The sequence below is a fragment of the Amphiura filiformis genome, chromosome 7, assembly GCF_039555335.1.
Source record: "Amphiura filiformis chromosome 7, Afil_fr2py, whole genome shotgun sequence".
Taxonomy (NCBI): domain Eukaryota; kingdom Metazoa; phylum Echinodermata; class Ophiuroidea; order Amphilepidida; family Amphiuridae; genus Amphiura; species Amphiura filiformis.
Genome location: NC_092634.1, coordinates 51,070,696 through 51,095,764, shown reverse-complemented (window position 1 = coordinate 51,095,764; position 25,069 = coordinate 51,070,696). Strand labels below are relative to the sequence as shown.

At 38.4% G+C, this 25,069-nt stretch overlaps 1 protein-coding gene across 1 annotated transcript; it reads left to right on the top strand.

Annotated features, from left to right (window-relative positions):
* Nucleotides 1–408: 408 nt before the first annotated feature.
* On the top strand, nucleotides 409–21,026 carry LOC140157301 (uncharacterized). Its single transcript, XM_072180444.1, has 3 exons — nucleotides 409–549; nucleotides 3,017–3,288; nucleotides 10,837–21,026. The coding sequence occupies exons 2-3, from the start codon at nucleotides 3,027–3,029 to the stop codon at nucleotides 20,868–20,870; spliced, it is 10,296 nt and encodes a 3,431-aa protein (XP_072036545.1). The 5' UTR covers nucleotides 409–549; nucleotides 3,017–3,026; the 3' UTR covers nucleotides 20,871–21,026.
* Nucleotides 21,027–25,069: the final 4,043 nt, after the last annotated feature.

The following is a 25,069-nucleotide window of genomic DNA, read 5'->3' as shown; positions in this document are numbered from 1 at the left end:
AGAGGAAGTAAGGCGCAAGGACGCGCCTTACGGGGAGGGGGAGAATGTCACGGAGGTATAAGTGCGTTAGTGTTATAGACCTGATGGGGAAGTCCTTTTGGTCTATACGCTAGCGAGCTCGCCTCTTAAACCCAGGGTTGTGGGTTCGAGTCCCGGCAGGACTGGAAGTGGCTCTAGGAGGTGCAGGATATTTCCGTGAGGGGTTTGTGACATATGGATCCATTTTATTGATTATATTTCTAGTTGATGTACATTGTAGGCCTATGATGTGAAATTGTAAGCTGAATCAATGGGACGTTTATTTAGTGGTATGCGCCCAAAAACCTTTCCAGATGATGCAGTGAGCCCGGTATGACCTCTAAATGGGTGACAAGCTGTTAATAATAGCCAAGCAGCGGAATTCGGGAAATTGGATTGGAAAAACTTCAGAAGCACAACTGCAACTGTGGAGCACATTAGTCGGGATTTTCTCGGATATTGGTCAAATGGAGCAATACAATATGTCCTCAATATAGTCACTTATATTGAAGGCAACTGGTGAAGTTACAGGTAATAATATTATGTGCTAGGTAGTCATGGTACGGTAGTAGGTAACATAGTTCCAGTAACTGTCATGACTGTAACTTCAACTTACTTGGCATACCAGTTACAGTCAGTGCACTCTATTGACATCTGTTCCACAAATAAGAAACATCACAATATGTGGGCTCATTTTGGGCTCTAAGGATGTAGCTGAGCTGATCAATTCAAGGACAGTTTGGGCATGCACTGATGATTTTAATCCCATTGTACCAGGGTTTGGGCGTGCATGGATGATTTTAATCCGACTGTACTAGTCTATACTCGCAAAGTTGAGGTAATTGATCTACATTGTCATTGATCTCATCTTTTGGGTGTGTTCAAAATTCCATGAGTTGGCAAAACCTGCAATCTTCATGGGAGTAATTTACTTTGTGCAAAAGTGGTCAAAATATTGCTCTACAAAAGGTCTTAATTTTCATGATTTGGATTTATCATATTGAGCAGCATTCTACTTGTGATGTTTATACACTGTGTAGAGAGGGTCTACAGCATCTATGAGGTAAAACTGACCAATACAAGGTATATTTCTTGAACGTGCAGTGCATCCCTTAGTGCCGTACTATTACGCTGACTTTCGTATTCGGCGAGGACAATTTTGACCTCCTCGTTTGTTTACAAACAGAGAGGTAGACAAAAGGCCTGTCAAAACTGTTCCGCTTGTCCAAATACTCAAGTATCAAAAGGATGATCCACAATAGAGTGATTCACGCAACATGAATAGGGGATTAAAAAACTGTAAAGTAGGACCATGTGCTTCTTTTGTCCAATTTGCCATCAAGATTTCGAATAGAAACGGTTCAGACCCAGAACACAATCATGTCAGAAATAACTATTTTGTTCTGGGTCTGATTATTCGGACTATGCATTCCCTATGCGGGTATGCGCCGCTGCAAGACTAATTCAGGTCCATAGATGTCATTATGTTTATGAAAAAGACTGAAGTCTTGCTGGCAGGATAGGACTACTAGGTAGTAGGTAACAATTCTATTATGCCCAAAATCATGTTCCTCTGACTCCATTTACTTTAAGAAATTCCAGTAACTGTAACTCAGGTCTGCAGATATGTTTATAATAAAGACTGTTCATACATACACGCTATATAACAGCGCGCGTGATTGGTCGAGAGCCGGGCATAAACAGCGTTTATGCCCGGTGTCCCGGATGTGATATCGCCGGGTAGGGAAAATCATGTTTTTTAATAATGTTACTCGTAATTTTTGTTATTATTTTGATGAAATAAGAATCACAAAATGTCCTCGGGCCGCAAGCGGCCCTCGGGCATAAATTAGGGTTTCATTCATATATTTTCATGACTGAACGGTTGTTTATGCCCATGGGGCTGCTTGTGGCCCGAGGGCATTCCAACCGTTTAGTCATGAAAATATATGAATGAACCCTGTTCATACATACCAGAACATTTTGTGATTCTTATTTCATCAAAATATTAACAAAAATAACAAGAAACATCATTAAAAACCATGAATTTCGCTTCGTTCTCCTACCACTGCAATCGCACATCCGGGCCACGGGCATAAACGCTGTTTATGCCCGGCTCTCACCAATCACGCTACCGTTATATAGCGTATGTATGAACAACCGCTTAGTCATGAAAATATATGAATGAACCCCTAAATCAAGTCTTGCTGGCTTGGAGCGTCAAATTTCAGGATAGTAATGAGAAAAATAGTATCTATTATGTGATACCAAACCTCATCAACAATGAAAAAAATCGGGGGGATGATGCTGTCGATCGGGTTACGGACTTTTAAATGCAATGGGAAGGGTGTGGAAGATTTTTGGAATTCCAAACCAAATTTCCCAAAGAAGCTCAAAGAGGGGTGAAATTGTTAAAAAGTTGTTGGATTTTTACATTTTCTAGTTTTCTGCTGGAGTTTTCTGCTGCAATAATTATGAACCGTGGGTGAAGGGTAAAATGGGGGGGGGGCAAAGATATTTTGGCAGGCCGAGAGGGGAGGAAGCAATTTCTGGCACACATTTATATTGCACCTTTAAAGTAAAGTAACATGCTCTTTAGAAAAGGCTTGGAAAACACTGTACAAAAATCTTCAATGCAATAAGCCATGTAAAGTTTGCAATTGGCCCCATTGGGATCCCCAAAATTTGATGTGTGCAAAGGGGGAAGGGCAAAGATTTTTTTGCCAGCCGAGGGAGGGGGGCAATTTTGGCATTCCATTTAAAAAAAATTTTTTTACTAACTGAGGGTGGGGGCGCTTCATAATTATTGCAGCGCAGCCCCTTATTATTAAAAAGGCTAAACAAATTTCACCTATATTGACCATATCATGCAAGTGAATATATTTAGCAACGTCATCTGCCACAGATATGGTTGCAAATTTCAAAGAAAATTACTAAATCAATGAACAATCCCGATTCCTTTATCTTGGTGAACCTAACATTTAGTTTTCCTCTTCAGATTCATCAAGATGTCCTCACAGAAAAGAAAGTTGCATTCGGATGATGCTGAGGCTTCACCATCCAACAAGAAGACAAAACATGTTTCACCATCCAAGAAGAAGACAAAACATGCTTCACCATCCAACAAGAAGACAAAACATGCTTCACCATCCAAGAAGAAGGTGAAACATGCTTCACCATCCAAAAAGAAGACGCAAGATGCCAAGATCTTTCCAAAGGCCCATAAAAGACAGAGAAGTTTGTTTGAAACTCGAATAATTATTAGCAGTGGTGAGTATGATTTTAAAGAAACTTGTGTAAGAGTCTATGTGGTTGAACAATCACACCAGTAAGCTTAGTATTTGTACAAGAGACTAAAGCTTGAAAAGGCGATACTGCAATCCATGTATAAAATAGACGTGGCATGGCTGCGGCATGGTCAATCACTTAAACATTTATTTGAGATAATTATGTAATTACAGTCTGGCCTCTTATCCTGACCTCTTTTATACACATGTATGGATCTCTCTGTTATCCGTACATGTGATCATCATAGGAAAACATGTTTTTAAAGCCTTGAGACAGTGATTTCATGCCCTGAAGCATTTAGAAGGACATTAATGCTCTGTGTTCTAGCCATGGGCTTCAACATAAAATATCAAGAGCTGTCTCAAGAACCGCTGAACCAATACTTGGCTTGTTTGTACTCATTTCAAAGCAATTTTCATGCTGATTTCAAATATGGTCATAAAAATTTTAAAATTCTGAAATAGTTGAATTATTTATATTTTTTGAAAACTTGTCATCTGCAGTCGACATCCGCGTGGAGAGAGTTAATTATATGGCTTAAAAAGCAATCAAATACCATCCCATTTTCAGATCCCATTTTGAGTAACATTTTGCTATCTCAATGTTAACATTTCGGACATTCAATGCAAAATTAAATCTAATTCACTTTAATTTGTCACTTATCCGGACAATGCTTGGTCCCATCATGGCTGGGTAAGTGATAGAGGTCGGACTGTACTGACAAAATATTTAACATATTCACACAACTTTGTTCCTATCGATCCTATTTAATGTGAAATTAAAAGAAACTAAAATCAGGAAGTATTTTGTTGGAAAAGGTTGCTATTAAATGAAGTAATTTTCCATCATATCCGTGTGTGGTCGACTTGCGCATGCTTATTAACAGGGTTGTTTGATTTAAATCACGTCGATTTAAATCAGTGATTTAAATCACTTGATTTTTTTTAAAATCACTGATTTAAATCAAGTTTTTTCATTTTTACCATTTATGATAAATATAACATAATTTCTTTCTTAAATTGACTGTTTTACATCATTCCTGATGTTTCTACAACCTATGGATACAATTAAAATACCTTTATGATCTCACTTTATCTTCATCTCCAAGGTGCCTCATGATTTTTGCCCAATTTTTTCTTTAAAATTTTCACATGTAAAAACATGTTTTGAATTTTTGTAGAAACCTGATAGTATTGTGCATATGTCTAGCATTCCACTGGTCTCTTTTGAATTAATTATGGGGTATAGCAGTTCTTGGAATTAAAAAATCAAAAAATTGATTAAAAAAAAAAATCCGATTTAAATAAAAAAAATTAACAACCCTGCGCACGCAACATTGCAACAACCTTGGGTCATATATGCTTGTTTTTTTACTCCGAAACTCTCAAAGACACTAAATTCACCAGGTCCAACAGAACGGCTTCCACTACAGAACAACATAAATTGGCAATTACAGATCATATCACTCATATCGAGGGTTTACAATCAGAAGGCCTAAACTCACAAATGATTCCTTTGTGAGTTAAGGCCTGCTGATTGTCAACCCTCGATATGCATTTTGATATCCATATACAATGTGCTGTACGACTGTTAAAAAAAATTAATTACAAAACAAGAGCTTTGAGTTATATTTTTCGGCTTTTTATCATGTTTATTGTATAAAAAAAAAAAGACAAAATAAAAAAATTGACATAAACTAATGCATGAGACAAAGGATTTTTTTATTTGGGCCATTCCAGAATATAAGTGCACATCCCTCCTCTATAGACTAGTATATTTCAATAAAAGAAATATCTGGATTTCCAGGGTTGATTCCTGAAAATGACTGGTATTCCAGTTGCCAATGTTACTGGAAAAAGCTTGGAAATAGAATAAAATGTATTTTAAATTGACTCAACAGACAAGAAACAAAAAAAGTCAGGAGACCTGGACACAAGTGGAGAAATTTATTTATTAAGTACACAAGGAGCAGCACTTAAGAAACAAATACCCCCCCCCCCCTTCAACTACACAAAAAAAAAAAAGAAATAAACATTTTGTTAATTGGACTTTTCTTTCTCATTTGACACCCTGTTCGTGAATATTGAGCAGGAATTGACCAAGATATGCGCCTCCAAACTCTCAAACCCCAAAATGAAAAGTTGCAATTTTAACGATTCAATTGTGGCTGTTACACTGTGTGCTTTATTGATTGGCCCGTGTGCTTGTGTGCAATACAACAATGCGTTCCCATTGAAAAATCGTTGAAACTGCAACTTTTGATTTTGGGGTTTGAGGCTTTGGAGGCGCATATCTTGGTCAATTCTTGTTCGTTTATCACGAACAGGGTGTCAAATGAGAAAGCAAAGTCCAATTAACAAAATGTATATTTCAGAATAATCCAAAATTATCAAGTTATTGAACAGCAAGGATGAATATAACTGACGAGGTTCTTTTTGTGCCTGGTGTATAACATCTACTCTACACTATCAGCCACTATTAATCTCCACTTAAAAATACAAAGGGCCCGTGGTTAGGGCGAGATCAGAAAAATTGCTATGAGCGATGCGCTCGACTCACTGGCAAACATACAATTTGATACAAATGAGACAGATTGGAATATCTCCCCGGCCCCAGTAAAAACATAATAGGCAAAATAATACAAATCCCAATTACGTCGGCTGAACAAAACATAATGGCTTACACGAATCATATCAGCTGAGCCGAAACACTTAAACATCAGGGGTCTGTGAAGATCCACTTCAAAAACATCTTCAATAAATTGCATTCATTGAGGACACACTTTAAATTGACTCAACAGACAAGAAACAAAGAAAGTCAGGAGACCAAGTACCTGGACACAAGTGGAGAAATTTATTTATTAAGTACACAAGGAGTTGATACTTTTGAAGGTCTGAATTTCCAGCAATGATAACTGGTCAAAAAGTTTAGAAATCAGAACTCAGGGGGTGCATCTATTTTTTGGAATAGCCCATTTTGTCAATTTTATAAATGTCACATTTTGTGGACCAAAATGACATGTACTGTAAAGGTGGAAATTTTCGCACGATTAATTTTCTGCGCCTTGCATATTTTGCACTGTTTTTCTTGACTGACTGACTGATTGACTGAGTTGCTAACTGACAAGAGTGTTTTTCTGTGTTTTAACAGAAAAAGCCAGTACTTTGTAACTAAGCATGTTGCTTCAGAAATCCTAACATCCCTGAGTACATATACAATTGTAAGCCTTTACAATGTTGTTGTTTATGTTTACACACTGCCATTGTTGCACACTGGGGTTGTTCTGAGAAATGATGCATTGTGGGGTAGAATCCATAAGTCTTGTTCACAATCCTTGCAAAGGAATGCTGAGGGATCCATTGAGGGAATCCGTTCCGTTGAGCAAATCCTTGGAGGGAATCCTTTGAGGGAATCCGTTGAGGGAATCCGTTGAGGGAATCCGTTGAGGGAATCCGTTGAGGGAATCCGTTGAGGGAATCCGTTGAGGAATCATTTGAGGGAATCTGTTGAGGGAATCCGTTAAGGAATCATTTGCTCAGGGAATCCGTTGAGGAATCATTTGAGGAAATCCTTTGAGGGAATCTGTTGAGGAATCCATTGAGGAATCTGTTGAGGAAATCCTTTGAGGGAATCCGTTGAGGTAATCCATTGAGGGAATCCGTTGAGGAATCTGTTGAGGAATCTGTTGAGTGAATCCTTTGATGGAATCCTTTGAGGAAATCCGTTGAGGGAATCCTTTGAGGGAATCTGTTGAGGGAATCCTTTGAGGGAATCCGTTGAGGGAATCCGTTGAGGGAATCCGTTGAGGGAATCCGTTGAGGGAATCAGTTGAGGAATCTGTTGAGGTATCCGTTGAGGAATCCGTTGAGGAATCCGTTGAGGAATCCGTTGAGGAATCCGTTGAGGAATCCGTTGAGGAATCCATTGAGGAATCCATTGAGGAAATCCTTTGTGGGAATCCGTTGAGGGAATCCGTTGAGGGTATCCGTGGAGGAATCCGTTGAGGAATCCGTTGAGGAATCCGTTGAGGAATCCGTTGAGGAATCCGTTGAGGAATCCTTTGAGAAATCCTTTGAGAAATCCTTTGAGAAATCCTTTGAGGAATCCTTTGAGGAATCCTTTGAGGAATCCGTTGAGGGCATCCGTTGAGGAATCCGTTGAGGTATCCGTTGAGGGAATCCGTTGAGGAATCCTTTGAGGAATCCGTTGAGGAATCCGTTGAGGAATCCTTTGAGGAATCCGTTGAGGAATCCGTTGAGGAATCCGTTGAGGAATCCTTTGGCGGAATCCGTTGAGGAATCCGTTGAGGAATCCGTTGAGGAATCCTTTGAGGAATCCGTTGAGGGTATCCGTTGAGGAATCCATTGAGGTATCCGTTGAGGGAATCCATTGAGGAATCCTTAGAGGAATCTGAACATCAAATTTTGATTCACACAAATATCATTTTTATGCAAGAATCAATTGTCTAAATGGTGCCAAACTTGTTAACCCTGTTATGTAGGCTCCATTGTGTTGCACATTCTTACATTTTACACATCGTTTTATTCAAGTATGATAGTGTCATTTACAGATTGTACCACAACCATTTGAGGGAATCCGTTGAGGAATCCGTTGAGGAATCCGTTGAGGAATCCTTTGAGGAATCCGTTGAGGAATCCGTTGAGGAATCCGTTGAGGAATCATTTGAGGGGATCCGTTGAGGGGATCCGTTAAGGAATCATTTGCTCAGGGAATCCGTTGAGGGAATCATTTGAGGAAATCCTTTGAGGGAATCTGTTGAGGGAATCCATTGAGGAATCTGTTGAGGAAATCCTTTGAGGGAATCCGTTGAGGTAATCCATTGAGGAATCCGTTGAGGAATCTGTTGAGAATCTGTTGAGTGAATCCTTTGATGGAATCCTTTGAGGAAATCCGTTGAGGGAATCCTTTGAGGGAATCCTTTGAGGGAATCCGTTGAGGGAATCCGTTGAGGGAATCCGTTGAGGGAATCCATTGAGGGAATCCGTTGAGGAATCTGTTGAGGTATCCGTTGAGGAATCCGTTGAGGAATCCGTTGAGGAATCCGTTGAGGAATCCGTTGAGGAATCCGTTGAGGGCATCCATTGAGGAATCCATTGAGGAAATCCTTTGTGGGAATCCGTTGAGGAATCCGTTGAGGAATCCGTTGAGGGTATCCGTGGAGGAATCCGTTGAGGAATCCGTTGAGGAATCCGTTGAGGAATCCGTTGAGGAATCCATTGAGGAATCCTTTGAGGAATCCTTTGAGAAATCCTTTGAGGGAATCCGTTGAGGGAATCCGTTGAGGGCATCCATTGAGGGAATCCGTTGAGGAATCCTTTGAGGAATCCTTTGAGGAATCCTTTGAGGAATCCGTTGAGGAATCCTTTGAGGAATCCTTTGAGGAATCCGTTGAGGAATCCGTTGAGGAATCCTTTGAGGAATCCGTTGGACGGAATCCGTTGAGGAATCCGTTGAGGAATCCGTTGAGGAATCCTTTGAGGAATCCTTTGAGGAATCCTTTGAGGAATCCGTTGAGGAATCCTTTGAGGAATCCGTTGAGGAAATCCGTTGAGGGCATCCGTTGAGGAATCCGTTGAGGAATCCGTTGAGGAATCCGTTGAGGAATCCGTTGAGGGCATCCGTTGAGGAATCCGTTGAGGAATCCGTTGAGGAATCCTTTGAGGAATCCTTTGAGGAAATCCTTTGAGGAATCCGTTGAGGTATCCGTTGAGGAATCCATTGAGGGTATCCGTTGAGGGAATCCATTGAGGGAATCCTTAGAGGGAATCTGTTGAATCCGTTGCGGGAATCCATTGAGGGAATCATTTGAAGGAATCTGTTGAGGGAATCCGTTAAGGAATCATTTGCTCAGGGAATCTGTTGAGGGAATCCTTTGAGGAATCCTTTGAGGAAATCCTTTGAGGAATCTGTTGAGGGAATCCTTTGAGGGAATCCGTTGAGGGAATCCATTGAGGGAATCCGTTGAGGAATCTGTTGAGGAATCTGTTGAGTGAATCCTTTGAGGGAATCCATAGAGGGAATCCATAGAAGGCATCCTTTGAGGGAATCCTTTGAGGGAATCCTTTGAGGGAATCCGTTGAGGGAATCCTTTGAGGGAATCTGTTGAGGGAATCATTGAGGGAATCCATTGAGGAAATCCTTTGCGGGAATCCGTTGAGGGCTGGGTATCCGTTGAGGGAATCCTTAGAGGGAATCTGTTGAGGAACCTGTTAAGGGAATCTGTTGGCGGAATCCGTTGGCGGAATCTGTTGAGAAAATCCTAGTCTTGCCAAGTATCACTGTTTAGATTTTGAAAATGAATGAACATCAAATTTTGATTCACACAAATATCATTTTTATGCAAGAATCAATTGTCTAAATGGTGCCAAACTTGTTAACCCTGTTATGTAGGCTCCATTGTGTTGCACATTCTTACATTTTACACATCGTTTTATTCAAGTATGATAGTGTCATTTACAGATTGTACCACAACCCACAGTTATGTACTATATAAGCAGTGGTGGCGCCAGGAATTTTTTCGGGGGAAAAGTGAATTTCAGCGGGGGCCAAAATTGCTGCAAAAAGTTACTGGGGAACAGGGGGAATTTGCCCCCTGCCCCCTACCCCTCCCCTGGCATTGTTATTTTAAAGGACAGATATTTTCATGATTCCCAATCCCAACACAGAAGATTTTCAAAAAAGTGTGTATTGATATTTTTGTGAAATTCATGCCTTGCTAATGTTATCATGACCAAATTTGATATTTGTGTGTTAAAATTTGCAATATTACCTCAATTTTGATGTGATCAAGCAAAATTTTTTATCTCTGCGTCACATTTCTCTGACTCTTGAGACTTACCAATTCCAAATCTAGCAGGTGACATTATGAAATAAATGACACCCTAATTACCCTATATACAGGGGTCAAAAATTGAAAGTGTTCAAATATCACTTCAAAGTATATCAAATTGTTTGTCTATATCCAAGGATCACAGATATTATTTTTCTCAATAGGATCAAATGGCAACTTGTGTGACCTTTGTTATCTCTAATAGTAACTGTACATTGTAGATACAGTAATGCAAACTATTGTTTCTGAATTTCTTTTGGTAGACAAACAATTAATTTGCTACAACTTTCACAAAAATTGGAGCAACTTTAATTTTTGACCCCTATACAAACTGGAAATTGACCCTTGACTTGTTGCACCACATGACTTCTAATTTTATACTTTGAAGTGGCATTTGAACAATTTCAAAATTTTGAGCCCTGTATAACCCTATGGGGTCATTTAGGGGTAATTTATTTAAAAAATGGTCAAGATTGCCATGGTGGCACCTGCCAGATTCTGGTCAGTAGGTCACAGAGATATAGAAAAAAAAAAAAAAAAAACATTGAGCAGGCGCTACTTTTGAGTCAAGCCAAATGTTCCTATTTCAGCACCAGAGGTACTGCATGTATCAGAGTTTAATGATTAATGGTCTTGAATATTAATTGCATTGTTTGATTTTGTTTAATTGTGTTCTGCAGGAGAGAGTGATTCAGACTTTCAAGATGATTCTGGCAATGATCCTGATTGGATTACAGAAACACAATCAAAGTGCTTGTCTTCAGAGGGTGAGGATTGCAGAAATGAAGCAACTGATGAGCACAATGCTTCTACAAAGGATGCAGAAAAGGTGACACAAGGTTTGAAGAAGAAAAAGAAAAGAAAAAGAATGAAGAAGCGTAAGGAAGAAGTGACAAATGCGGTATGTAAGAAGAGGAAAGAGAGAAAGTCTCATGCAAAGGGACTTATTGGAGGTGTCGAACAGGAAACTTGTGATATATGTATGCGGGTTCTTAAGACATATCATATGAAGAAACATAAAAAATTGCATGCGGAAAATGAAAGATATGAAACTCCAAATGGCGTGTATAAGTGTTTGAATTGCTTGAAATGCTTTGATGATAGAAGAAGATTAGGAACTCACCGGAGATGTTATTGTCCTTTGAATGCCACGGGTGAAAAGAAAGATGGCGCAGAAGATGATGACACTAGTAAAGATCCACGGCAAAGCAAAAGTGAAAGTATGTTCAAATGTGACAGCTGTCATTCTCAATTTGAAATTTTCTCAGATTTGCAAGAACATTCTAAAACACATCGCAAAACAACAAGTAAAAGAAGTTTGGCGCCATCTGTGAGGTGCCCAAAATGTAGCCTAGTATGTTGCTCTTTTGCACAACTGAAAATTCACAATACAGTTGTCCATATCAACAAAGGGTTGGATGTTTACAAATGCAAAATTTGTTATGAAGGATTTGGTTCCAAAAGTCTACTGAGAAATCACATGCAGCGATATCACAAGCCTAGGAAAGCTGGAGTTACATATAAATGCCACTACTGTCATCTTCTTTATGATACATGGCAGCTGAGACAGCGTCATATTAACCAGGTTCATGGGGAAAAGGGTGTATGCGAATACTGTGGGAAAACTTTTCACCAGAATCGGGTTAGATATCATCAAAAACAGTGTCAGATGAACCCTCAAAATCAGCAGAAATCAAAGAAGCAGTCAACTGCAAAATCTAGAGCATCTAGCAAGAAAGCTTCAAAAAAAGTTGGATCAGTAACATCTCCGAAATCTAAACAGACAGAATCCGTTACATCAAGGGTGTCTAGTAGAACACCAAAATCTGAGTGTTATGAGTGCAAGAAATGTTGCATTTCATTTGAAAGCAGAAATAATTATGTCATGCATAAAAAAACTTGTAAGATGAAAAATGAAACCGATAACAATCATGATGCTGGCCATGAGAGTCAACCAGAAAGAAAGGTCTTTGTGTGTGAAGCTTGTCAGGATATATTTAGCGAAAATGTGAAATTATGTGCACATGAGGCAGAGCATCTGTCACTGATTTGTAAAGATTGTGATGAAATCATCCCAGATAAGGAGACACTAGAGATGCATGTACTGCTTGAATGCCCTGAGAGATACAAACTATTTTCAAATAAGACGCACAGAGAGGAGATAGATGCCAACAGAGATGCAGCAGAGATAGTTGAGACAACACAGGAAAATGAGACATCTAGCAACCCTGTAGACAGTTCTCCTACAACATGTACAGATGTAAATATTGAGAATGTGAATAAACAAATGAATTATATTCCTGAAGATGGAAAACCTAACATATCTGGAACAGCAGAGGAAAAGGCCATAAGCAACAAGAAAAATGCTATTTCAGATATTAAAAAGAACAAAACACATGGTAGTGAAGCAGTTGGTCATACTTGCCCAATTTGTCTTGCAACATTTGGAAATGAGGAGCATTTAAGTATACATAAAATGGTCCATGTTGTACATGTCATTGTCACAGAAGATGAAGAAATGGGCACAGATATCCAAGATATCAAGACAAATTTAAATGATGACAGTAAACAAGTGGAGAAGACGCAAAAAATCTGTAGCAGTTGCAATGTGGAGTTCACTTCTGCAGCAGCCTTGAAAGAACACCAGAAACGTGTGTCATTAACTGAATCAAAGTACCCCCATCAATGTCCAATTTGCCCTGGTTCCTGTGTATCTACTTCTAGGCCTATGATGTTAAATGCATGTGACCATTTGCAGCACAAAAAGCAGTTCAAATTCTTGTGTCAATTTTGTGGAAAGCACTTTGAGAATAATCATGGTCTAGTGACACATATTAACCAATCTCATGACTGTGAAAACAAGAAGGAATGTCCTGGGTGTCATCAAATCTTTGGTCCTGTAGAGTACCAGCAGCATATTGAGTACAATAGAAAGGAGGTAGAACATTTAAATTTGAAATGTTTGTCATGTGGAGAAGTATTTGCCAGTCCAAGCGCGTTAGACGACCATACAGAGAGATTCAATCATAAGTGTAATATTTGTTGGCAACATTTTCAAGACAAGGACAGACTGAAAAAGCATAGAAAACAGAGTCACAATGTTAGTACAAAATTCAAATCAACAAAAGGTCACTGGTGCAAGCATTGTAGCAAGTTCTTTGACAAAGCCAGTTTAATTTCAGCCCATGTGAAGAGTGTATTGGAAAAAGAATCATCTGAAAGCCTTTCATGTTCATGGGAATATAAATACTCAACTTGCTTGCGTTGTGGAGTAAGCTATACAAAGGATTCAGATTACAGGCTGCATAAATTTATTTGGGAGCATAGCTGTCACACTTGTCATCAGCATTTTAAAAGAGAAATACTACTCAAGACCCATTATCAGAAGCTACATGTTGGCACAGGCCTTCGCAGCATGCCCCAGATTTTTAGATGCAAATATTGTGGGCACTCATTTGACACATTAAGAGACAAGATAAAACATGAATTCAAAACCAAATATGAAAAGCGTGGTAGTGGCTTAAGTGGTTACATAGATGTGAAATTTCCATCACCATGTGAAGACTGTAATGAAATGCTAGATACAGTATGTCAATTGGATGTCCATAGAAGAAGACATAAACAAAAACCTGTCGTATCATGCAGGTTTTGTCGTGAAGAGTTTACAAGACTTATGGGGTTTTATCGGCATTCAAAGAAAATACACAAAAAGTGTACAGCGTGTGGCATCAAACTGTACAGTGCTTGCCAACAAAGGATCCACAGGGAAAAAAGATGTAGATGCCTGTGTATGTATTGTGGAGGTGAATTCAAGCAGATGGCACATAAAAATGCCCATGAGAAGGGTGTCCTGTTTAGTTCTTCTTTCCGGCAACAAGCTAGATGCAGTGTGTGCTCTTTGGATTTGGCATGCTGTCAAATTACTGATCATAGGAAACATGTTGAAGACAAAATAAAAGGTGAACTTTGTTCATATTGTCTTAAAGCTATCCCATCAACAGACTATAAGAAGGTGCATAAGATTGTGCAACATCAAAAGATACGAGACAAACTCTACCTTTGCCGCTGCGGTGAAACGATTCAAGCAGTGTGTCAGAAAAATCTCCATGGGAAAAAGTTTGTATGCTGCAAGTGTGGTGCACATTTTGCACAATATCAAGACCTTGTTACTCATTTGGTGAAGTACAACATTCATAATGTGAACACAAATGTTTCAGCAGAAGATAGTTCTGAATTGATTCGTAGTAGAAAGTCATTAATAGAGATCGAAACATGGAATACTGTTGAAGAGGAAGAAAAGACAATCTATGTGTGTTTGTATTGTGGAGACAAAGTCGATACATATGAAGAAATGATGGATCACAAATCAACCTTTAAGTATGAATGTCCTCAATGCAAGAAACATTTCAGGACTCCACTGGCAGCCAATCATCATTTCAAACAAGTAAATCATGAAACTTGTAGGTCTCAGCCAGAGATTACCAAGAAAACAGGTGGACCTATGAGTGTTACAAAGAGAGAGACATCGAAAGCAAAAGATGACATATTGACACAATATTGTCAGCAGTCTGCATGTGATGAGCTTTATCAACAAGACAAAGAAAGTGAACAGCATTCAGAAAGATCAACTATGGAATTTCAAATTGGTTTTGAGGAGTATAGTATTGTAACTGCCAATACTACCAATGTCAATGAAGATATTGCGTTGAATGCTAGTGAAGCTCAAAATGAATGGCAATTGTCTAATAACAATGAGATACCAAAAAGGGCTAGTGAATCCTCGCCTGATGCAACCAAATCATTGGAAGACAAGAGTGTGGAACCACATCCCAGAGAAGAAGATGAAAGTAATATCAAAGTACCAAACCAAGCAATGGCAAATCAACAAACTTGTGTTCATTGCAAGGAACAGTTTACATCTAGATATCTTTATGTGCGGCATCTTGCAAGTGAAGATCAAGAAACCAAAGGAGTTTTGTACACCTGTACAAAATGTGACAGATCATTTGATGTAATGTGCGGTTTAGAGTATCATATAGCGCGTATGTGTAAACATTGTGGAATGCATTTTAGTAATGTGGAAGTGAAGGTGGATCATGAGCAGCAATGTAAAAATAAAAAGATGATTACAGATTGCAACAGTTTCAGTGCATTGTCCAATGAAATGCAACATCGGTTAGTTGCATCTGTAAAAGAATCAAGATCACAAGTTATGGAAGATGAAGAATTGATGCCAACAGCTGTTGAAACAGATGATAGAAGTGACGCAGAAACAGAGAGTGCATCCGAAGGTATGGAGGTTGTTTCTAGAAATGAAGTTGAAGAAAAAAGGTCATCTGTGTATTCTAAACAAGGTGATGGTAATGAAGATGCCATGGCAACTGGAAAGGTGACTGATGATATCAATACAAATCTTGAGATTAAAAGTACAGTAGAGGATGGTATTGAGGAAGTTTGTAGTGAAGTTGAAGCGAAACTATCATCTGTGCATTCTAAACAGGGTGATGTTAATGCAGCCATAGATGATACACCAAGTAAAAAGGACAATGATAATGTCAATACAGATTTTGAGATTGAAAATGCTGTAGAGGGAAATGATGCAATAACGGGCAGTGAAGCAGGGAAAGAAGTGCCGTCCCTACAAAATGACAATGTAGGAAGATCAAATAGGGTGAGGAAAAGTAGACAGAAACATTCATCTCTGATAATGAACTTGACCAAGCCAGTAACAAGAAAAGGCAATCTACAAAAGAGAGCAATGACAGATGAAAAGAAGTGTGAGTTTTGTTTGCAGACGTCGTCAAAGCTTCCGAAAAAACTGAACAAAAACCGCCTATGTTATCAAAATGAAGAGTCTTTGAAGTGGATGCGTTGTGTATGTTTACCCTGCAATCTGGAATTACCCAGCAAATGTCACATCAACTTTCATCTTGATATGTTTGCAAGGTGTCCTATCAAGAAACATGGTTGTGGAAAGCATTTTACCACACGTACAGGAAGTTCTTTGCACTCCTGTCACAGGTGTGGCCTTTGTGCGGAAATTGATTTTTGTTCAAAGAATGACTTGGAAAAGCATAAAAACAACTGGCATAAGATTGTGTATGAAGAGATACCAAGAGGATCATCAGAGCAGTTGGGATCAATAGACCAAATACAACCCATCAATGCTAGTATGATTGTAGAGCATGAAGAAACAGAGGCTGCTGAAAGTATTCAGCCAGTTGGTAAAAAGCAAATGCTTCATACACAAGCACCAACTAAGAGAAATAGTACAACTAAGGCCATTGGAGAGAAAACACACAAAGCACCAAAACAAGTGGCATTAACTGTCACATCAGAGGGATTAAAGCCAACCCAAGCATCAAATGCAGCTATGTCAGAACTAAAAGTTAAAACTACAACCCTGCCGCTTGCGTTCACCAGGTATGTTGGTCGTGAATTCACAACCCCTACTCCGGTTGCCAATTGTAATTCAAGTGGTGTATTGGTAAGAAAGCAGGTACCAGAACAAAGTACAGAAAGAGATGACTATGAATTGAGTACCGGTTGTACATTGCTAAAAACAAAAGAACAGCAAGCAATGCCACTGAGCGCTACTAAGGCTATGAAGAATATAATTGAGCACATTACAGCAAGAGGCAACAATGAATTGAATAGCACATCATTGATGCAAAGTTACTCACAATATGAGAAAGTGACACCAAAAAAACAAGGTAGCCCATCCGACTCTCAGCAAGATCACCATCAGCGCATCAAGGAGACCAGTCATGAACTCTGCACACAAAGTGAACTCAACAGTCAGAATACTGCTGTTGTGCTTCAAGAGTCCATCCAACAAGTGAACAGTTCACCTATTGAAATCCAGAAACCCAAGAAAATGAATCAGATGCCGGTTACTCATGGAGGAGTCAATGCAACTCTCCAAGCTAGTTTGAGCTCAAAGATCCAAGGCGTGTCTCTTTCTATGCCAGAAAGATTAAATGCAGTTGGTTCTGGAAGAGTAAATTTAGCAGTTTCTTTGCTAACTCCAACAGTTTTACCAGGTGGTTTGGTAGAACTTGATAACATTGTACTTGCTTCACAGACATGGTCAATCAAAAGAATAAGCGGTGAGAAAGAAGAAAACCATTTTGTAGAATGTGTCACTGTAGATAACCAAAGTTATCTGACTTTCAATCATCCTACAAGTCATCAGGGAGCATTCAATATGTTTGAAGGAATTGACGATAAATTTTCTGTAGTGATCGTAAAGAAAGATCAGGACAGTAAACCAAGTTGTGAACTGGTGAGTCTTAGACGTGGTCTTAGACGTGCACTTGTGGTTGAAATTGGACAGTGTAAAGTACACACCATTGATAAGATGTATTTTCCTAACAAGAATTATGCATATGTGGTAGAGTTGACAAAAACACTACCTATCACCACAAAACAAGTGAACTCAACCCCTGTCGCCTCAAAGGCAGTGACCCCAACTCTACCAATTACCACAAATGGAGTCAACTCCAGACCACTAGTCGCCACAACACAAGTGAACTCAACAGCATCTGATGCCATAAGAGCAGCAAACTCAAGTCTACTTGATAAAACTGCAACTCTGCAAAGTTCTACACAAAATGAAGAAGTGGTTGTCAGCAGAAATCAAGTAACCTCAACGTTTGGAGCAGCTGTTGATAGCAAGAGAAAAGAGAAAGCATCTACATTTGTGCCACTTGCTAAACCTAAAAACCCAACGACTGGTAAGGCCAATGTTGCTGTTTTACCAGGTGGTTTGGTAGAACTTTTTAACATTGCACTTGCTGCAGAAACATCAATCGGAAGAACACTTTTAATTGGAGAGGAAGCAGAAAACCATTTTGTAAAATGGGTTGCTGTTAACAACAAGACTTATTTGACATTCAATTATCCAGCAAGTCACAAGGCGATATTCAAAATGCTTGGACAAAATGAAGAGAAATTTTCTGTAACGATCATGCACATTGACCAGACCAGCAAACCAAGTGATGAAATGGAGAGTCCTAGACAAGCAATTGTGACTGAAATTGGGGCCCAGCATGAAGTGCACAGCATAGAGAAGTTGAATGATTTACCTGGTAGCAATTATGCGTATGTAGTGGAGTTGAAAAAACAAATTGACTCAAGACCATTGATGAACTCCACAGTATCTATTGCCACTATAGGGGCAAACTCAAGACCACTGGTCACTGCCACGAAAGGATTGAACTCAAGACCACTGGTCACATCAAAACAAGTGAACTCAACAGCATTTGTTGCTGCAAGAGGATTGAACTCAAGACCACCAACCACAAAACAAGTGAACTCAACAGTATCTGTTGCTGCAAAAGGAGCAAGACCAGTGGTTACCACAAAACAAGTGAACTCAACAGTATCTGTGGCTGCAACAGGAGCAAACTCGAGATCACTGGTCAATGCAAAACAAGTAACATCAGCTGTCACTACTAAACAGATGAACCTATCCACTGCCAGAACAAATGTTGCCATTTTACCCGGTGGTTTGGTAGACCTTGCTAACATTGAAGTTGGTGTGACAGAGATATCATCAATCGGAAGAACACTTTTAATTGGAGAAGAAGCAGAAAACCAGTTTGTTGAATGTGTCACTATAAATAACCAAAGTTACCTGACATTCAATTATCCATCAAGTCATATGGGGATATTAAATGCTGGACTACAAAATGATGGGAAATTTTCTGTAATGATTATGCATAAAGATCAGAAGAGTAAACCAAGTAGTGGAATGGAGTGTCCTAAAAAATCACTTGTGATAGAAATTGGACGGTGTAAAGTGCACACCATTGAGAAGTTGAATCATTTACTAGCAGGCAACTATACGTATATGGTGGAGTTGACTAAAACACTACCTATCAACAGTAAAGACGTGAACTCAACATGTGTCACCTCAAAAGAGGTGAACTCAATATCACCTATCACCACTAGAGAAGGCAACTCAAGACCACTGGTCACCTCAAAACAGATGAGCTCAGCACTACCTGTTTCTTTGGAAAAAGTGATCCCAATAACAGCAGTCACCAGAAATGAATTTTGTGCACCACTTGACAGCAAGAGAAAACAGAGAGGATCTACATCTGTGCCACTTTCCAAAGCTAAAAACCCATCGATTGGTAGAGCCAATGTTGCCATATTGCCAGGTGGTTTAGTAGAACTTGCTAACATTGAACTTGGTGCAGAGAAATCATCAATCAGAAAAAGTTTTTTATTTGGTGAGAAAGAAGGAAACCATTTTGTAGAATTTATTACAATATATAACCAAAGTTACCTGACATTCAATTATCCAGCAAGTGATATGGGGACGTTCAATATGTTTGATGACGAGAAATTTTCTGTAATAATCAGGCACACTGACCAGACAAGTGGTGAAATAGGCAGTCCTCAGCAAGCACTTGTAGTTGAAATTGGGCAGAGTAGAGTACACACAATTAAGTGTAATTACTTACGTGGTAACTATTGGGCATATATGGTGGAGTTGACAAAAACACTACCTATCACCACAAAACAAGTGAACTCAACTCCTGTCACCTCAGAGGAAGTGAAGCCAACTCTACCAATTACTACAAACCAAGTCGAATCAAGACCACTGGTCACCACGCACCAAGGGAACTCAACAGTATATGTTGCTGCAAAAGAAGCAAACTTAAGACCACTGGTCACTGCAAAACAAGGGAACTCAACAGTATCTGTTGCTACAGAAGGAGCAAACTCAAGACCATTGGTTACCCCAAAACAAGTGAACTCAACAGTATCTGTTGCTACAGAAGGAGCAAACTCAAGACCATTGGTCACCACAAAACAAGTGAACTCAACAGTATATGTTGCCGCAAAAGAAGCAAACTCAAGACCACTGGTTACCACAAAACAAGGGAACTCAACAGTATCTGTTGCCACAGAAGGAGCAAACTCAAGACCATTGGTTACCCCAAAACAAGTGAACTCAACAGTATCTGTTGCTACAAAAGAAGCAAACTCAAGACCACTGGTCACCACAAAACAAGGGAACTCAACAGTATCTGTTGCCGCAAAAGAAGCAAACTCCAGACCACTGGTCACCACAAAACAAGGGAACTCAACAGTATCTGTTGCTGCAAAAGAAGCCGACTCAAGACCACTGGTCACCATGCGTGAAGGAAACTCAACATCACCTGTCCCCACTCAAGAGGTAAACTCATGTGTACTTGTTGATACCAATGGAAATGAGAAGGCATCTACATCTATGGCACTTGACACTGAAAATGTTGGAAACCCATCAATTACCAACACATTTTTTTCTGTTGTTCCAGGTGGCTTGATAGGATTTACTGACATTTTATTTGATACAAAGCATGCAGCACTAGTTACAAATACACTTTTACTCGGAGAGAAGGCACTAGAACATTTTGTTGAATGTGTTACGATCAATGATGAAAGTTATGTGAAATTTAATCATCCAGCAAATTATACTGGGATTATCACTTCATGTGAGGAACTTCTCAGTGGAAAGAAGCGATTGACAGTGACAATTGCGCCCAATTCTAGTAACGGCGCCAGTCATAGGGACGCTCTTGTGGTGAAAATTGGACAGTATAAAGTACACTCATCCAAAATGTATGTACAGAATATAGTGTACACATATTCAGTGGATTTGTTCTTATACAGTGGAACACAAAATTGTCAGGGCCTTGGATCTTTATATAATGTATAAAGTATTATGCCTGCGACTTGATACTACACCCCTTGATAAATTTGTGACAATTTTTGCACTTTTCTCAAAAAATAATAACACACTGGTAACAAAAGTTTCTTTGCTCCTATTATAATAAACATAACTTTTGTTACCAGTGTCATGCGCGTATTTTGGGGGGGGGGGGCTTTGGGTAGGGGCGCAAAAAAGCGAAGGGGCGGCGGAAGAAGAAGGCGGCAAAAAGCGAAGGGGCGGCAAAAAGCAATTAGCAAATAAAAAGGCGCGCCAAAATTGAAAAAGGAAAAGCATAAAAATTTTGAAAAAGGTTGCTTTTAGAGCGCTAGCGCCTAAAATCCTTTTTTTTTTTTTTTTTTGCTCTTCAATTTTCAAACGGCCGTGAAAAAAAATTGGGTCAACCTTTTCGGCTGTTAAAGAAGGCGGCAAAATTGTTTCTTCTTCAGCCCGCCAGGGTTGGAGTGGCCACGGTACGCCACTGAGTGTGTAGTTATTTTGTGAGAAAAATGCAAAATTAGTCACAAAATTTATCAGCGTGTGTAGTACCACCTTAAAGAAAACATTTTGTGTTATCAGGAATTTTGTATGAACAGATTTATGTATTTAAAACAACTTTCACTGTATGTAGGTACCGGTATAGATACAGTGGAAACTCAATATAACGAAGTTGTCAGGGACGGAGAAATTAGTTCTTTATATCCAAATTTCGTTATATCAGGGTTGTAAAAACAATAAATAACAAAAGAATTTTGTATCTTGGTTCTGGAAAAATACTTCTTTATAACAGGGTTTTTCTTGTATCAGATTTCGTTATAATGAGGTTTTACTGTATTATTTATTAATTGAGGTATATGCATGTATTTTGTCATTGTCAAACATGAAGCAGTGGGTGTGACATTGGAAATGGGCTATTCCATTTAAAATCAACACTACCCTGGTGGAAGATTTAGTTTAAGTCTTCTACAGAGGGAGTTTGAGTTTTGAATAGAATAGACAGTTGGGTAACTTCTACTTGAAATACTCACTCCAGTGGAAGATCTAGGTAAAGCCATAATACAGGTGGAGTATGGGTTTCAAAATGATCAACCCTGACCAATTACATTTGAAAAATATATTCCCCCTGTGAAATATATTTCCAAAATCTTCCACAGGGTTAGTGGATTTTAAATGGAATAGCCCAATGTGACCTGCTCCCGCCTGAGACGTGCTTCCTTTATGATGCCGTGTCTCAATAAATAATACAACCCAACTTTAACATATTTATTCTTATGTTATTAACACTTTAGTAATGGTATATGCCTACATATTTATAAAGTATTTTTTGTTGTGTTTTCATACTTGTTATTTTTAAAACATAATGAAATATTTGGCGAAAATGTTTGCAACAAATATGTTAAAATAACATTTTGAAAACATTTTAGATATATGGCTTTAGATAAATCAAACAAATCATTCTTGGTATTTGTATTGTCAATAACAATTTTGGATGAAATCAAACATTTGAAAATATGACCTCTGAGTTTGTGCAACAAATTGTTGACATTTTGTCATTATAACTATTGAACTGTGCATCCTACACTAGCAATGTGAAAATTGACTTCTGGGTCGTAAAACTGTATACTGCAGATAGCCATAAAGTGTAATTACTGAAGATAATTGTATCAAAGATCAGGGTTACTAGATAGCAATTAACAGATTATGGTGCTATCTACTGAAGATTCATTTAGTAATATCAAGATGTGGGTTGCTATCTACTGATGAAAGCAGTACAGGGGCAACTCGTTAACAAGAACTCTGTTGAAGCCTTAATGTACGATTTCTCTCAAATTTTAATTTTGTTACTCTTTATTCAAAATGTTGAAATAATCTATAATAACTCCCAGGAAGGGTTTGTTGTTCATTTAAAGCTAATATAACAAGGTAAAGTGAAAGAAACCCCACTGGTTATTTTGGCCATGCAGTTCTATGGGAGGATATAAAGTCATAATTATGACTTTATGTCAAACATTGCTCTGTTGACTTACAAAGGCAACAAATTTGGCCGATTCCATTTAGGTGCCAAATGGGACATGTGTAAACATACAAATATGCAACAACAAAAATCGGGTTTGAAAAAAAATGTCATATTATAAGATCGTACATTGGCTTTAACATAAAGTTTCTGATGAAATGAAGTGTTTTTAAAGTCCCAAGCTTATGTTCTTGTGTTATTATGTAACCCGATAGCACAAATTCTTGTTAACAAATTGCGAGGCCCAGACAAGTCCGTGTTAATGAGTTGCCACTGTTGCTATCTACTGAAGATAGCAATTTATGAAGATTTTTGGATCAGTGAGTGGGGAGTCCATATTTTTCTTATGGTGGAAAGGTGTTTTTTTTGATTTTTGACAATTTGTTCCTGATTGGCGAATCATTGATAGTGCCTTGAATAGTGTGCATGATTTCAGATTATATAATTGTAGGATGTAACCCAAGGCTGTCAACCTATCATCATCTTGATATCAGATCAATTAGAAGAGTTTTTACCACAATTATTAATACACTCACTTATCATAAACTATTATATCAATGTTTTTTTTGTGTTTTTGTTTCATTTGAAGGAAATATCAAGCAATTCTCAGGGCTTCAACTGCATGGGATTTCATATATCTTATATTTTAAAGATTTTTCTATTTATTCCTATATTGGTTTTTAAAAAAACCCTATAATTGCTAAATTCTGTTATAAAATCGGATTAAAAATATTTTTTGCAGAAGGTCTTTTATTGAGCATTAATGCCTTTTTGGCACTATTTTATACTCCAAATACATAAAACCCCAGTTTCAGATTGCATTTTTGCCCTTCAATATTTGCCCAAACTATTAATCCATCATCAATTTTTCATGCACTAACAATTTTTGACAAATTGATGATGAATAATGAATTTAAATTAATCATTTAATTTGTCATTTTAAAAATTATTCATTAATTCGTTGTTACAAAATGAATATTTATAAGTCGTGAAAATATTTGCAATGATGAAAATTAATTTGAAATGCTATAAATTGTTTCCTCGACATCCCAAGCACATTTAAACAGTTTTATCTTGAATGATACATATTTCATATGCAATGACAAAATAATTTTTAATATGTCAAATTAGACCACTTTTTTGACAAATTAAAGAGACCAGTTGAAGCCCTGATGAATACTGCACTTGTTGGATACAGTAATTATACTAATTCACTTTTCAAGTACTCCCCCCCCCCCTCCATATTCTGAAATGATGGGGCTTGTCATTTTCAGACTAATTACAGTCATGTAAGTACACTCGTGAGGGGGGGGGGGGGGGCTGTAGGCATTACTTAAACCCCGCTATCCCAATGTGTCTACCATAATGTGAAATATCCCTGGGGGTTTGCAGTATCAGGATATTACATGTTACAAAATGCTACTACCCCCATGCAGCCCTGGAGTGTGTAATTCCAGCTTACAACCGGGGCTTACAATCTGCAACAATTTCCCCATAGCGAGGTGGGGGAAGTGTACTTGAATGATGCATGAGAACTTTAGTACTTTATAGTATAAGAAAGTTTTAACTTACTTTATTACTTTACTTTATTTACTTTCATGACAATTGTGGTTTCTGGTAATAAAATGATTACATGCAAAAAAATTATACCAAGGTGTCTCTTTGTTTTATTTGAGTAATTATGTATTTAGTTGGTAAAATGTTGGTTATACCCAAGAACTCAGTACGTGACCATCCTCTGTTATTATCACCAGCCTTGGTTTCGTCATTTTGTTGCAGTCTTCACCTTATCTTCACCCTTGTTTCTGCACCCTTGCCTGTGACTTCACCTCTGCACCAAATCCCAGTATATCTGTTGCCGGGAGCTGTTGCTGCATAGGTATAGCACCTTTGAAGAAGATTGAAGATTATGCATAGTCGTGCTAAAAGTCAATCGATAAATCGAATAAAAGGTTCGCTATCTCTAATTTTAAATAAGGTCCGCTATCACTAATTTATTGAAGGTTCGCTATCTCTAAGGTTCGCTATCACTAATTTAAAAAATGTCCCGGTATCCCTAAGGTTCGCTATCTCTAATTTCAATTAAGGTCCGCTATCTCTAAGGTTCGCTATCTCTAAGGTTCGCTGTCACTATGTTCAAATAAGGTTCGCTATCTCTAATTTCAAACAAGGTTCGCTATCTCTAATTTATAAG

Excerpts from the sequence above, each read along its gene's own strand:
- LOC140157301 (XM_072180444.1), top strand. The coding sequence starts at position 3,027 with ATGTCCTCACAGAAAAGAAAGTTGCATTCGGATGATGCTGAGGCTTCA. Across the intron at positions 3,289-10,836 it reads TCGAATAATTATTAGCAGTG|GAGAGAGTGATTCAGACTTT; the intron begins GTGAGTATGATT and ends TGTGTTCTGCAG.